The sequence below is a fragment of the Bradysia coprophila genome, unplaced genomic scaffold (assembly GCF_014529535.1).
Source record: "Bradysia coprophila strain Holo2 unplaced genomic scaffold, BU_Bcop_v1 contig_732, whole genome shotgun sequence".
NCBI classification, from domain to species: Eukaryota; Metazoa; Arthropoda; class Insecta; order Diptera; family Sciaridae; genus Bradysia; species Bradysia coprophila.
This window is the reverse complement of record NW_023503972.1, coordinates 3827664-3841041: the sequence shown is the minus strand read 5'-3', so window position 1 is coordinate 3841041 and position 13378 is coordinate 3827664. Positions and strand designations below refer to the sequence as shown.

At 34.4% G+C, this 13378-nt stretch overlaps 1 protein-coding gene across 10 annotated transcripts in view; it reads right to left on the bottom strand.

The window, feature by feature from the left end:
- Positions 1-3960: 3960 nt before the first annotated feature.
- Positions 3961-13378, bottom strand: part of LOC119084206 (optomotor-blind protein) — an 89655-nt gene continuing 80237 nt past the window's right edge. For 5 of the 10 annotated variants that reach the window (XM_037194088.1, XM_037194089.1, XM_037194092.1 and 2 more), the window contains 2 exons: positions 7715-7932; positions 3961-7645 (listed from right to left, as the gene is read on the bottom strand). In XM_037194088.1, coding sequence (XP_037049983.1) covers positions 6855-7645; positions 7715-7932 — 1009 coding nt within the window. In that variant the 3' untranslated portion in view covers positions 3961-6854. The remainder of the gene's footprint in view (positions 7646-7714; positions 7933-13378) is intronic. The other 5 variants (XM_037194091.1, XM_037194095.1, XM_037194097.1 and 2 more) reach the window with 3 other exon arrangements.

The window sequence follows — 13378 nt, the reverse complement described above, 5'->3', positions numbered from 1 at the left end:
ATTTTCAAATAAATTACCCAAAAGTTCACGTATAGTTTCGCTGTTCGGTCGTGTTGGAATAGAATTTTTGTATCGAAGCAGAAAAAAATGGTAAAATAAACGACGTGTTGCATGGTATGTTTTATTGGCTTTTTGTTATTTATTTCAAATATGATAATTTGAGATGGTAGCGTTTTTTCGACAGTGGAAGTTGTACCATTAAATTTGGCACTATTATCACTAGGTCTGGCCAGGTCCTTGACTGTTGAAGTTATCAAAATGTATTGAAACATTTTTTTATTTATCACTTTTTCTCACGGTTCTACTGTTTTTTATGCATAAATACTGAGCCACATCATCTTTTCTTCAAGAAAAGAAACAGAAAACAGCAAATATTACGGTATTCGACTATTGTAACACAATTTCTGTTGTAGTGCTAGTAGAGCAAGTAGACCTGGTGAATGCTTATGTTTAAAGTGGTGGATGTCCTGGTAGAAGCTCAATGTAGCTTTACATGGGGCTATACCATATAAGTGACATGCTTATGGTATTTTTTCTTTTATGTAATAGGTAGTGGCACCCTTCTCAAAAACAAAATCTGATCAGTCGTAAATCGACCAAGTACTTTGTTTTCAATGGCTGTATGACATGACCTTGAGTAAATAGGAAACTGACATTTGACCCATATATTTCACCATCTGTTGTAGGCAGCTACGGCAAAAATGAATGAGCTCTGGCTTGTGTTTTCTGATATAAAACGAGACGAATAATAAATTTAATGAAGTAACAGATTAGTATCAAATCTTCAGAAGTACTTTTAACAAAAGAATTTACAGATTCGCGATACGAGTACTGTTTTCAAAGCCATGATCGATGACTTCCGGTAGTTTTCTTCAATATCAAAATGTTCATCTAGTCAGTAAACAAAAGAATGGACGGATTCCATTATTATATACAATTCTTTCTGTAAAACTAGACATACTACATCTGGCAAGTCAATTAAACACGATTTCGAGTTTTTACTCAGCCCTTCAACGGGTTTACGACTTGCAGCCTTCATAAATACTTTCGCAATAAGAAAACCTGCCAATTATTAGTTGTTCCAACGCTGTTATCATATAAAAAGTCCAAATCCATATACGATACGTTGACCTATTTTACGCTCACCCTTGATGAGTGGACCAAAACTTTGGTCAGTCGAAGCAGCGATTCAAATTAGATAAACGCACCGTTTAATACAATGGTAAATAAAAAACCACTCGAGACAAACTACTATTCGCCTAATTCATTTTTTCACGGAAAACTGTTTCACCACCACCCCTTTCTATTTTTGAACGGGTTATTCTATTTATTATGAAAGAAATTATTATGTTAGAAAATGTTGTGTCAGTTACGAGACGATACCACTTTTTGATATAACATTATAACCGAATAGATGCCTCTAGAATGTAGGATAGAACATATACTATATAATGATTGCCATATTATGTGAACGGGTGGTATATACAGAGCACATACCATTTTTTTTTCGTTTCAGATATTTTCCGAAATTCTTTATTAATATTTCCTTGTTACGAAAATGTTATTTCCGATTGTGTCACAAAATATTTGCATTTGAATTTTTCATCGTATTATGACGGTATATAATATATAGATACTGCTGGTATAATGTCGTACATGTCGTTGTCGAAACATTTTCGTAATGAAAAATGGTAATTATGACGTTAAATTTTAATTTGAAAAGGTTTTACAGACAAAGTAAGGGTAGGCGGAGGTAACGAGTATTACCGAGAAAAAAGCATCGCTGCTCAGAATACGGTCGGCAACATCAAAATGCAGTCAACGACTTTGAAATGAGTGACTCATTTCGTTTCAGCTGACGCGACTTATAATTTATAAGTGACATCTTCATATAAGAGGTTCTGGAAGGTTACTTATAATTTCCAAGTTATAAGTTTACTTATAAATTATACGTCATTTGCGTAAACTGTCTATTGACATTGATGTTGAAAGAAAGTCCGCTTGTTGCGGAAATGGTTTAAAAATCAGGCTTCGCAGAATCTGTTCAAAACTGAACTTTAATCGATTTATAAATTCTAAAATGGTGTCTATGTATGCTGTAGAGTCCGATGTACGCAACAAACATGATAAACGCACTTTTTGACATCGGACTCTTGAGTGGTGATGCCTCAAAGAAACAGATTTTTTTTGATGGGATTTGCCATGCAAAAAAAACGTGGGTAGTGGCTCACTACTAGTGAGGGAGTTGTGGATGTAATTGGAATTAATGGGGATGTCCCTACGTACAATTTACGACAACATTCATCTATTTTCGAGTCTAAGAAGAATTAGATTTTTCGAAAATTTGGTGTAAACTCAACTCAATTAAAGTTTGTAATTGGTTTGCATTCTACAGTTTCAATTGTTCCACCGTTCCACATGTTGTCAACAAAAGTAGCGTAAAAAGTGTCGTTTCACTCACACGTACGTGTGGAATTGAAGAAACGTAAAGACAAACGCTACTTCTATGTGATGGAATACGTGTGGAACAAAAAAAAAAAACGAAAGAAACAAACGAAACCCACCACATTCCTATGATGAGATCAGTTTACGTCCGTGAAAACCCTGAGCGACGATTTTGTATAAAATTAATTGCAATAAACTTCCATCGCGTTCTTTAAGCCAAGAGATTTCAAAGAATACCACACTCACCATAGTGACCATTTATTGTACACGGGCTGGTTATGCCACATTTATTCTGTGATGTCAGGTTACTCAAAAATTTGGTCCGAATAAATGGAACTTGATCAAAAAACCTTATTTTTCTATTCATTACGTATTGTTTTCTTATTTTTTCCAACTCTTTTTCGTAGACAACCTATTACTTGGTAGAGATTAAGAGAAACAATATCTTTCGTACCTTTATCTGAATCCTAAATCTGCAAAGTTATTAATGGACGATCGTAACTTCAACTATGTCGACTCACAACATTATTCTGGGTCAGTACGTACTGGCTTGGAGACTCTTATTCAGTTTCGCTTTTAGTACATCAGGTTCATAGAGTAGAAGCGATTATGGTAATGATTAAGCCCTAAGTCCTTCGTGGGCTGTCCAGGCAGATTATTATTGAGTTATTACCTATCAGGGATTGAGGAAATTTGGTGGAAATATTTACTTAAATATAGTTGCTGATTTGGCGTTTTTTTAACCTAAATTTCTGTTTTGACCCCTCTTCCGAGCAGAATTTACGCTCTTCACTAAGTTTGACAGCTCTTTAAGCAAATTGTTGCAAATCGACACTTTACGTGTAAGCTGTCACCGCAATCAGCAAAGGTCACAATACGTCAAAAACATGTGGAAAAATGAGAGAGAGAGAGAGAGAGAAATAAAATGACAACTAATACCTGCCTAAAGTAGCTGCAAAATTCGTTAAAAAAATTCAACTACTTCAAAAGTGGAAATGTTTTTGCAGCAACTTTTGCAACTACTTCAAAAAGATAGAGAGTCAAGGAATACTGTGTAAACTGAAACGATTTTTTTGTTGATTTTTTAATAAATTTATTAATTGATTTTTATTTATGTCTAAGTAAATAACATAAATTAAATGTTGCTCCATTAACATTTTTCTTGATACAATTTTTGTTTTGTTTCTTGTTCTGTTTGTTTGTTTTGTTGTTGTAAGTTTTTGTAATTTTTTTTTGTATGAAGTTTCGATTGTTCATAAACAATTTGTTTTGTTGTTGTTGTTGGTTTTACAAGGACAAAATTTATTTCGAAATAAATTTTCGTTTTTTAAAAATGATTTCAATTATTTTGTTTGTTTTGTTTTAGAGTTAAATGCAAGAGGAATCGGGACAAAAATTTAATATTTTTTTTGTTTTGAATTAAAATTTTCTTTTTTTAATTTAAATTTTTTATGTTACAAATAGACGTTTTTGTTATCCTTCTTCTTCTTCAATTTGTAATTGGTTTTATAATATTTTTGTCTATAATTTTGTTTTTATGTATAAGGGGGTAAGGTTTTTGTTGTTTTTTTTATTTAAATATATAAATTTGTAGGTGTTTTTCCTTATCATTTTCTTTTATTAAAGTACATTATATACATAAAGAGCTGCTGATACTATCTTACATTTACAAACTTTTTTTTTAACCTTTAGGTCATCAAAATAATTTTAAAAAAATTGTCAAACAAACAAACTTGAAAGCAGTGTGTGTATGTGTGTGATAAATTTAGTTAACTTTTTCTGATTTTCTTCTTTTGTATTTCATTCATCAATTTCGGCAAGGATTAATGGTATTATTACAACCAAAGCAGGTAACGAAATCAGAAAGTGTCCCATTTTCCCTGGAATATTTTCTTTTACGCTTTCAGATTATACACAATTGTCTTTCGGATTTTTCTTCTTCTTCATTTTTTTGTTTTGTTTAAACTTAATTGTAGTATTGCTTTTGCGACTAAATTATACCCTTAGTTAATCAAATAGTCATTAGTTTGCTTGAATAATTAATAATAATTAATAGGAGCTTGCTCTCTCAATATCTAATCTTGTTTTTTTCCACTGGTTCTACGGTTCTAAATGAATAAAATTGAGGAAAAGAAAATATTTAAATAAAACAAAAATATAATTTACAAATAAAACTTCTTCTTCCTCATTATCTGCATCTTCTTTATTTAAATTAAATTAGATCGAACTTATCACACATTGGCACCTAAATTAAAGAGTTTTTCAAATTAACAGAGAACTTATAAAATGATAAAAGAACTTCATTTGTACGAGTAAACTTTCAGTTTACACTTTTGATCTGAATCTGTGCTAAATTTATAGGTGAAATTAAATTTCTTTTTGCATTTGAAAAAAAATACGAATGAATGAATCCATTGAGTGTGTGTTTCTGTGTTTTTGTTTTGCATGTGTATACCTAATGAGTATAGACTAGTACGGTTAGCAGGCTATGGTTAATTATAAATATTTCCGATTTCAATTTGTAATCGATTCAATTGAAAATTATAAATTAAAAAAAAATTAGTTTGTCAGGCTTCATCGTTTTTGAACTGAAATTTTAAAAATATTGTGCATGTTTTCGCAGTCCGTTTTTTGTTTGTTTGTTGTATTCGCATATCCTGTTTCGATATATTTAGAAACTCTACCAGGGGTTTTGTAATATGCTTGCCTTCGCATTGAACACGTTCTTTATTCGAGGCGATTGTTTTTTTTAAATTACCGGGAACTTTTGTTGAAAAAATGTTTTTATAGATTATTACGAGATTCAACGGAAGGAAACATAGATGAAAATTTTATTAACGTGAAAGTCACTGGCTATATATGTTAAGAAATATGGAAACACTGGCGATCGATAGACAGCAGAAATTGAGATTGAGCCCGAATAGTATTCCTTACACTACCGATGCTTCCTGGGATCAATGCCAATTTTTGAGAAATAGATTTCACGAATTTGATTACATTTTTTCCAATTTTAAGAAGAAAAATGTCGGCAAATTCAGGAACTGACTGAAATAATAGCTCTCCCACTTGTTATAGCGAGTAGTCATATCTACTGTATGTGCTAATCTTCCAGTTCGGCAACAAAGTTGTACACAAATTATAAAAAGTTTGCAATTTTCGCTGAACACCGTCGATAGATCTCTTCAACATGTAATAGTAGATTACATTCAATGCTGCGGAAGTAATTCATTACATGAGGTAACAAGTTTGTGATAAAAGCAACCTCATAACTCATAAACTAAGTACATGAATCGCGTAGCTCCAGTATGCATTAAAAATTCAAAGGAGCTACAAACGTAGAAGGATCCAATTTATTCGGGTTTAATGCCTGTCTCATGCGAAAATTCATTATCACAAATGAATTTACGTAAAATGAAGCAAAAATATTCCTCAAGTAATGGATGATTTTCGAAGGCGGCAAACTGTCATGTAATGGTCTACTTTCACATAGTACAGGCAATAAACTACAACACGTACTTGCTCAGAAATTGTGGTTTTAACTAATGGATTACTTCCGTTTCGTACGACTCAAACGCCGAACCTAACACTCGTGAAAATATGATTTTTTTCTCGCAGTACGATGTCACGTAAAATGTGCGTCTGCAGAGTTTTTAAAACTCTGATAGTAAACCGAACTTTGGAAACCGTTCTACCTTATCGAATCGATTTTAAGCTTTCACAAACGATAAGCATAAGGAAGATAAAAGTGCGAAGAGCTTTTTGATTTTTGTAAGAAGGGAATGAAGGACTTTAAAAAAAAATTGTTCAACAACCAGTTTGGCTGTCATGGTCACAAAATTATGCAAAAAAATAGGATATTTAAACAGTGACTGTGGTCTGCGGTATAACTTCTGATATTTCTATCGAACTTTGTTATAGTCAACGGAGAAGGAGGATAAGGTTTCGTTACTTTTACGTTAGTTTTTGTTTTCTGTTTCTGTTTGTTTTTGTAGTTCCTTTTTTTTAACTTCCTTAAAACGTATAAATATTCTTTGGTGATATAGTCATTACTTATTTAAATTGTTAGCTATTTGTGTAATCATTCGAAATTTATAGTTTTCGCTTAACACTTTGATTAACCGATAGAAACTTTGCGATTTTTGTTTTTGTTTTTTTTTGTCAATTCTCTGCTCTTAGTTTAAATATTTCTTTTAATTATTTAGCACAAACATTGTGTCCATTTCATAATCCATTCCCTTTCATGGAAAGTTGAGCATTTTTTCCCCTTTCTTCTTCCCAAGTAGACACTCACATTACTTCCCCCTATCAATCTTCTATTGCATTGCAGAATGATCAATGCGTTACGCACTTAAAGCCACAAATTTGTTTAGTTCGGTATTCAGTGTCACAGCAGTTCCATTCGGCAAGTGTCACTGATCGCTGTTATGCATGGACTTACTTGTATCATCTCCTGAACCATTCATACTCGATTGCACGTCCAATCCGTTCACCATTTTCTCTATACTTTTTAGTTCTGACGGTGAATTGCACATGGATTTCTTGAGCGGTGCCGTTGTTGTCACATTCATCGGACTCGGTGACACTGAAATCGGTCGATTTGGTGGTGAGCTTGATGTTGCTCGCGGTCGTGGACTACTGCTTAAGCTTCGCGGTCCGCCCGAATTGGAGCCGGGCGTAACAGCATCAAAGGCTGAACCAAATCCAGAAGGCAAACTGTATGGTGAGAAACGGTGTCCTTTCAGTGCATTCAATGGGGACGTCGGTGAGTGTCCCGAATAGTGACCGAATAAGGCGGGATGTTGAGCAGCTAATGCCAATTGTGCATTAAATAAAAGGCCGGGATTGAAACCGGGATTCATGGCTGCGGCTGCAGCTGAATTGTGTAGCAAAGACATGTGTGGTGGCGGATACAGTCCGTGTGGATATAAGTAAGGCAATAAGTGAGGAGGTGGATGTATTGGCGGACCTACTGATATATTCGGCGACGGATACGACGTTCCGCCCGGTGCCGATGGATCTTTAGGACTTCCTGATGTCGGTCGAAATGCACCGCTCGTACTACCTCCAACACTTTCCGAACAACTCGAATCACTACCATCACGCTCCGAATCGTCGGTTTGTTGTAACCGACGTCGTAGCGCCTCTTCATTGCTCTGATTTTCGGCAGCCAGATGATTGAACCACGCTGGAAGAAATTTGTCTTTTTTTTACAAAAACGTACAAATCTTTTCGATCGGATGGGATCGCGGGCCGGTATTTAATTAGTTACCTGAGTGAGGATTGTGCATATGCGATAATGTGTGACCTAAAGGCATCAACGGACTTTGTGGTGGACCGACTACATCGAGTAGTTTGTCATCGTCATCGAGTACATCGTTTCGTGATCGTTGATCCAAGTGGCTGGGTGCTCGCGTACTGGTCACATGGGTGGGATTCAGTTTATCTGAATCGGAGCCACCGCGCTGTGCTAGCAAAGCTTGCCTGCAACAAGATTAGAAACAAATTTTGATAATAGGTTACTGACTGCGGTGGGCAGGCGATGAAACTATCAACGCCGAGTATACTAGTATCTAGTTAATTCAAAAAAATTAAGATTTCCGACCATCCATCGTCACACAAACATATCAAATTTTCACCCACCACAATAAGCATACTACTTCACGATACACCCAGCGACAATTTTTCATTCTTTTAATCCTTTAATTCGGTGTAATGTCGACTAATTTCCCTTGTTGACTGGTTATAAAATATTCAATGGAACACAACACGGTTCGTTTATTGAACCCATTCCTGTAATATTCTGCTACAAAGTGATGTGATACGCATATTAAAACACCAAGTCTTAAGCTCTTTTCGTCAATAGAATAACGGAAAATTGTCTGTATAATGTTCGTTTCCAGCAATGCCGTTTTTTTTAAACGTAATTTCACTCCCCTCACATTTGAATTATCCATCCGACGATATATATTAAGTGAATTGGTGCAAATTGAAAGTTAATAAAAACGCGTTGGGCGAAATGATGTGAAAATTACAAGGTAAAATAAATTTTCCTTTTTTTCTCTCTCATTCGACTGAATTATTGAAACCTAAAATTATGTATTTATTGATGTGCGGTGGTGCTGCGAGAATATTTATACGACATTGTAGCCACACGAATGATGTGAGCGTACGATTCAATTTAACGTAATCCTTTTACATTTCGTTCGTAGCGTGTAACTTATGGGTTGGGAAATGGGAACGAAACTTTCTTTGTGATGGCATAAGTGACATAAAATTCAAAGAACTATTGCCAACGAAAATGTGGATCTTCAAGAGTCAGTAAACTTTGAGAAACGACAAATCATCAGTTATGAACAGTAACAGCAATAGGAATCGATGATCTCAGGTTGAAGTTCATTGGGGTTAAAAATCTGGTAACGAACACTCCGGATCATTGAACAAACGAAGAACCAGATTTACAGTTTACATTGCTTGCCATTTCTAAAAGGTTAAGGAAGTCATAACTTTCGAGTATATTGTCCAACGTTCAAAAGGTTATAAGATTTGGAATCAAACACTCCGGATTGAACAAAAGAAGTAACAGATTTAGCTACAATGAAAGATTACCGTTTCTAAAAGGTTGATGAAGTTATGACTTCTTTAACATTCAAGTTCAAGTTCAAGATGTACAAGATTTGGAATCAAACACTCCGGAAAATTCAACAAAAGAAGTAACATGGATAGGTCAATTGCTAACATAACTATAAAGCTTCCTACTGCTACTCAATAAAGACAACCGAAAAGACAAAAAAAAATCCGAAATTCCATTATCCAGTTAGATGGATGTTGTTTCTCCATCTCCACGCACTTATATCCCTTAAGACAAATATTTACTTTAAACAAATCCGCAGAACATCTTAACATGACACGTTGATTGATTTTTCAATCAAAATGTATAAATCTATGGTGTCTGTTGATGTCATTTGCTTCAGTTAAACAAATGTGTGATGGCACATAATGCTGAACCCATGCATTTGCAAACCAACCCTCAGATATCAATGTTCCCGCTCTTCTTTCGTCGTATTTTTTTCTGTTTGTGTTGTTTTTGTTGTTGTCGGTTCTTATTTCGCAAATTTTCTATCATTTAAACTGGGGAAATTACAATTACAATAGGGGATCATCAGGAGGATGATATTTGATTTTGAATTAAGAAAGGTTAAGTTAAATCAAATATGTACATTGTTTTATACATTGGACAGTTGAAATTGAAAGATTATGGGGGTGATGGAAAAGAACTTTATTTGCCTGGTATCGATTTCACCGTTTCTGTTTGTATGCATACGGAATACTAAATGGAATCGAATTATGCGGTTAAGTTATGGAAATCTTGTTATCCGACTTTTGTGTTAGACACCGTAAAACTTTTCGACTACCAACGTTGTATGATGACATGCTATTACAAAATAATTCCCGTTCACAAAGAGGGAAGACGCAACTCTTATACCGTTATAGTAAAAGAAGTTTTAAGAAAGATTTCAAAGAAAGTCAAATGAATCTCTTCTCAATAATTTACTTTCGAGTTACGAACTCAACGATATCAATGCAATTCCATGAAAATTATCCGTTTGATCCAATTGATTCGCAGCCAGCATTGACTCTCAAACGTTTGACATTTTCATCTACCACCAGTTGCAAAAACTGACTCTGACTGTCTGGAAGTATGAATATTGAAATTACTACTATTCAGGGTCTGTTATTGGAGAGTTAGCTTACCGAAATTCCTTAAAATTAACGAAATTTACTAAAATTTACCTGAATTTACCTAAAATTTACAGGTAACATTTGGTAAATTTCGATAATTTTCAGTTATTTTGATAAACCAATCTGACAACAATAGGCCTTGATTCACTCTTGTGTTCTCACTTAGGAAGTTAGTCATCGATCCACGAAACAGATTTTTTTTCTTTTTCTAATCATGAATAACTAGATAAAACGTTTGACTTACATCGTCTGCATTAGTTAGGACTAAGGTGTCAATAAAGTTGAAATTTTCATTTTCAACTATGATTCTCTATCGCCCTACATGTACTATAAATAGAAGTTGTTCTGTGAATTACAGGAATTTCGTCACTTTTAACTTCAAGTGTCAACTGTCACTTTGTGAGTACTCTTGCTTCGAGTGAAGTGAATAAAGATATTCTTAATCATCCATCGAATAAACACATTCCCAACGAAAACGATTCACAATCAAAAGTCCCAAATCATTTTCCTCTGATTGTGGTCCCCTTTTATATATCCCTTCTGCAATACCTGTTGTTTCATTAAATCGAGTATTTTCACCCATAACTCTTTATCAAACACGTTATGAGGTCTCAATTACATGGCGATAATTTGTCTCCAATCAAAGTAACAAACATGCAGCCGAATACTGTTCTTATAGCCCACTGTCTAAATATTTAACGTTTATTGCGGCCAACCCCATTGACAAAACAATTCTATCGGCAACAAAAGCATCGAAAAATCTAGCTGAGACTAATTTGTAAACCCCTGTTCATTGTTCCGATGCAAAATATGCCACCACACATAATTCTTATAACCGAAAATATGTGACACATTCCCTCGGCTGAAAGGGTTAAATTGTCACAGCTTCAAACAATGACAGAATTTTAAACGACACTTCTTGGATACATTATACGATATCATTGCGTTTATACTGTGGATATAAATAACCTATAAAATAGTGCCTGAGGGTGGACGCTGGATGCTGGGATTGAATGTGTAACGTGGAAAGTGAATATTGTTGAACGGGAGAGACACAGAGGAGAGAAAAAAATGTATCTAACTTACTGTGTGAACGACGATTTATGTTACGGAGGGTAGATTTCTATTGATGGGAAACGTATCATAACGATGAGGAATTAGAATGCGACGATAAAAATATGCGACTTTGATTTCCTCACCTCTATATTTATCAGCGAGCGAGAGTTATAATGAAATAATAGTGCGGTGTGGATGAATTGAACTTTTTTCTTTCTTTAACCCCACTGCCCTAAGGGAAACTGACTTAAAGAAATATGCTTTGATGGAAGCGTTGGTAAATCAGATTGAAAGCTGGATGACACCGGGGACTCTGTTATTCTACTTTGAAATACCCCACCATCGTCACACACAATTAATTATAGAAATTTTATAAAGAAAATATAAAAAAAAAACTTTCAATTTCTCTCTATAATAGCCTAGCTTTCCTTTGTGCCCTTGTATCACTTAAAAACGAAACATTTGTTTTGAGTTGAAGCAACGTTTCTAAGCCGAGCCAATGAATATCGACACACAATACTGGAATTATTGTAATGCAATGTGGCATTCAATTCACTTTAATAGGATTGTTGACTTACACAGTGTCTTTATGCATTAGGTGGTGTAAAATCGATAATGTTTTGTTCTACAACCGGATTAAAGTTTGAAAAAAATTACGTTGGATCAATAGAGCGAACAAAAAGCATTTTATGTAGGTGAAGTGTCACACTCGTAGCCACTAAATCAAATCTGTAGTTTCTTTGTCTTTGTTGTTGGGGTTATTTGAACAATGCGAATAGAATGGATGTGATGAGATTGTCTCGTTGCTGGAAGTTTTCTTAGGTGGAATAATTTTTGAAATGATTTAATCGAAAATAAAATACCGAGAAAGATTTTGGTACGAAAAACTTTCTCTCTTTAGTCAACGGAGGAGCCACTACAAAATGTGGAATGTGGATGCCACCCCACCGCCTTCATGAAGAACACACACACTTAACAATATAACAATGTCATCGACAGCAATGGAAAAAAATACGCTTTGAACTGTGAGTAGCATCTTCTCAATATAAAGGTTGAAACATTCGAAGTAATAGATTTTGCATGAAAAATATTTCATAGAATCTTCTGTGAAAATGATTCGTGGTGGAGGTGGTATTAGTTTTCGAAGTGTACATAAAGCTTTCCAATCAACATGTATGTTGAAGCGTTTGAAGTAATAGATTTTGAATCAGAAATGTCAAATTGTACACGAACATTCTTTAATCAACATTACGACAGTAAAAATAAAATGGCAACGCTGAACAAAAGGTTTCATCTCCGTAACAGAAAATGAAGCAAGCTAAACATCATTCTCTTTTTTAAATAGCGCGTCGGAAGGTAAAATAAGTCATAAACATTGCGAGCATAAGATAATAAAACCCGGGAAAGAATTCCATTTTCAGCGTAAAATATACACCGTCTATGTACGCATAGTATATGTCGGGGATGTGTAACATATAACAACAGGAGGAAAATGTCGAAAGTAAAAAAAAAAATATAAAAAAACGAAAACAAAAATTTTATAGTCCTTCGGTTCCATAAGCATAATATGTGATGTGTTGTACATTTTCCTCTTTGTGACTCGGGCGTGGTTTAATTTCCCATAAATTTGCATTTTACAAGAGCCGTCGGTGATTTTCTTACATTACCGTAGCAAATTCAAATTTTAGCGAAATTTCGTATTCATGAGCTTAGATGGGAAATTGAAAACCTGTTACGGATAATGTGTAAATTCAAATCACTTCCCCAGATAACATCGCCCAATATAACAATCAAAATTTAAATTTATTCTTTGCATGTTGTGGTAGTGGTAGTACCTCTACTCTAGGTTAGTGTACAGCGGATGGATGGTTTCTTTTTTTTTTGTTTTTTTTTTTCCCTTCATTTATTGGCTTTTCGTGGCTCAAATCAGGCGTTAATGATTGTCGATTCAGAATTTGCCTGTGTTATATTCGCAACCGAAAAGTGACTTGCAGAAAGTTTTTTCTTGGAAACATTTTCTTTCTTTTTTACGGGAAAAGAATGTTAGCCAATATTTGACTTCCGGGGAACTTCCTTTTTGTAGTTGAAATTGATTTTGTGGCATTAAATGATTACAAAGCAGAAAAATTTTCGATCG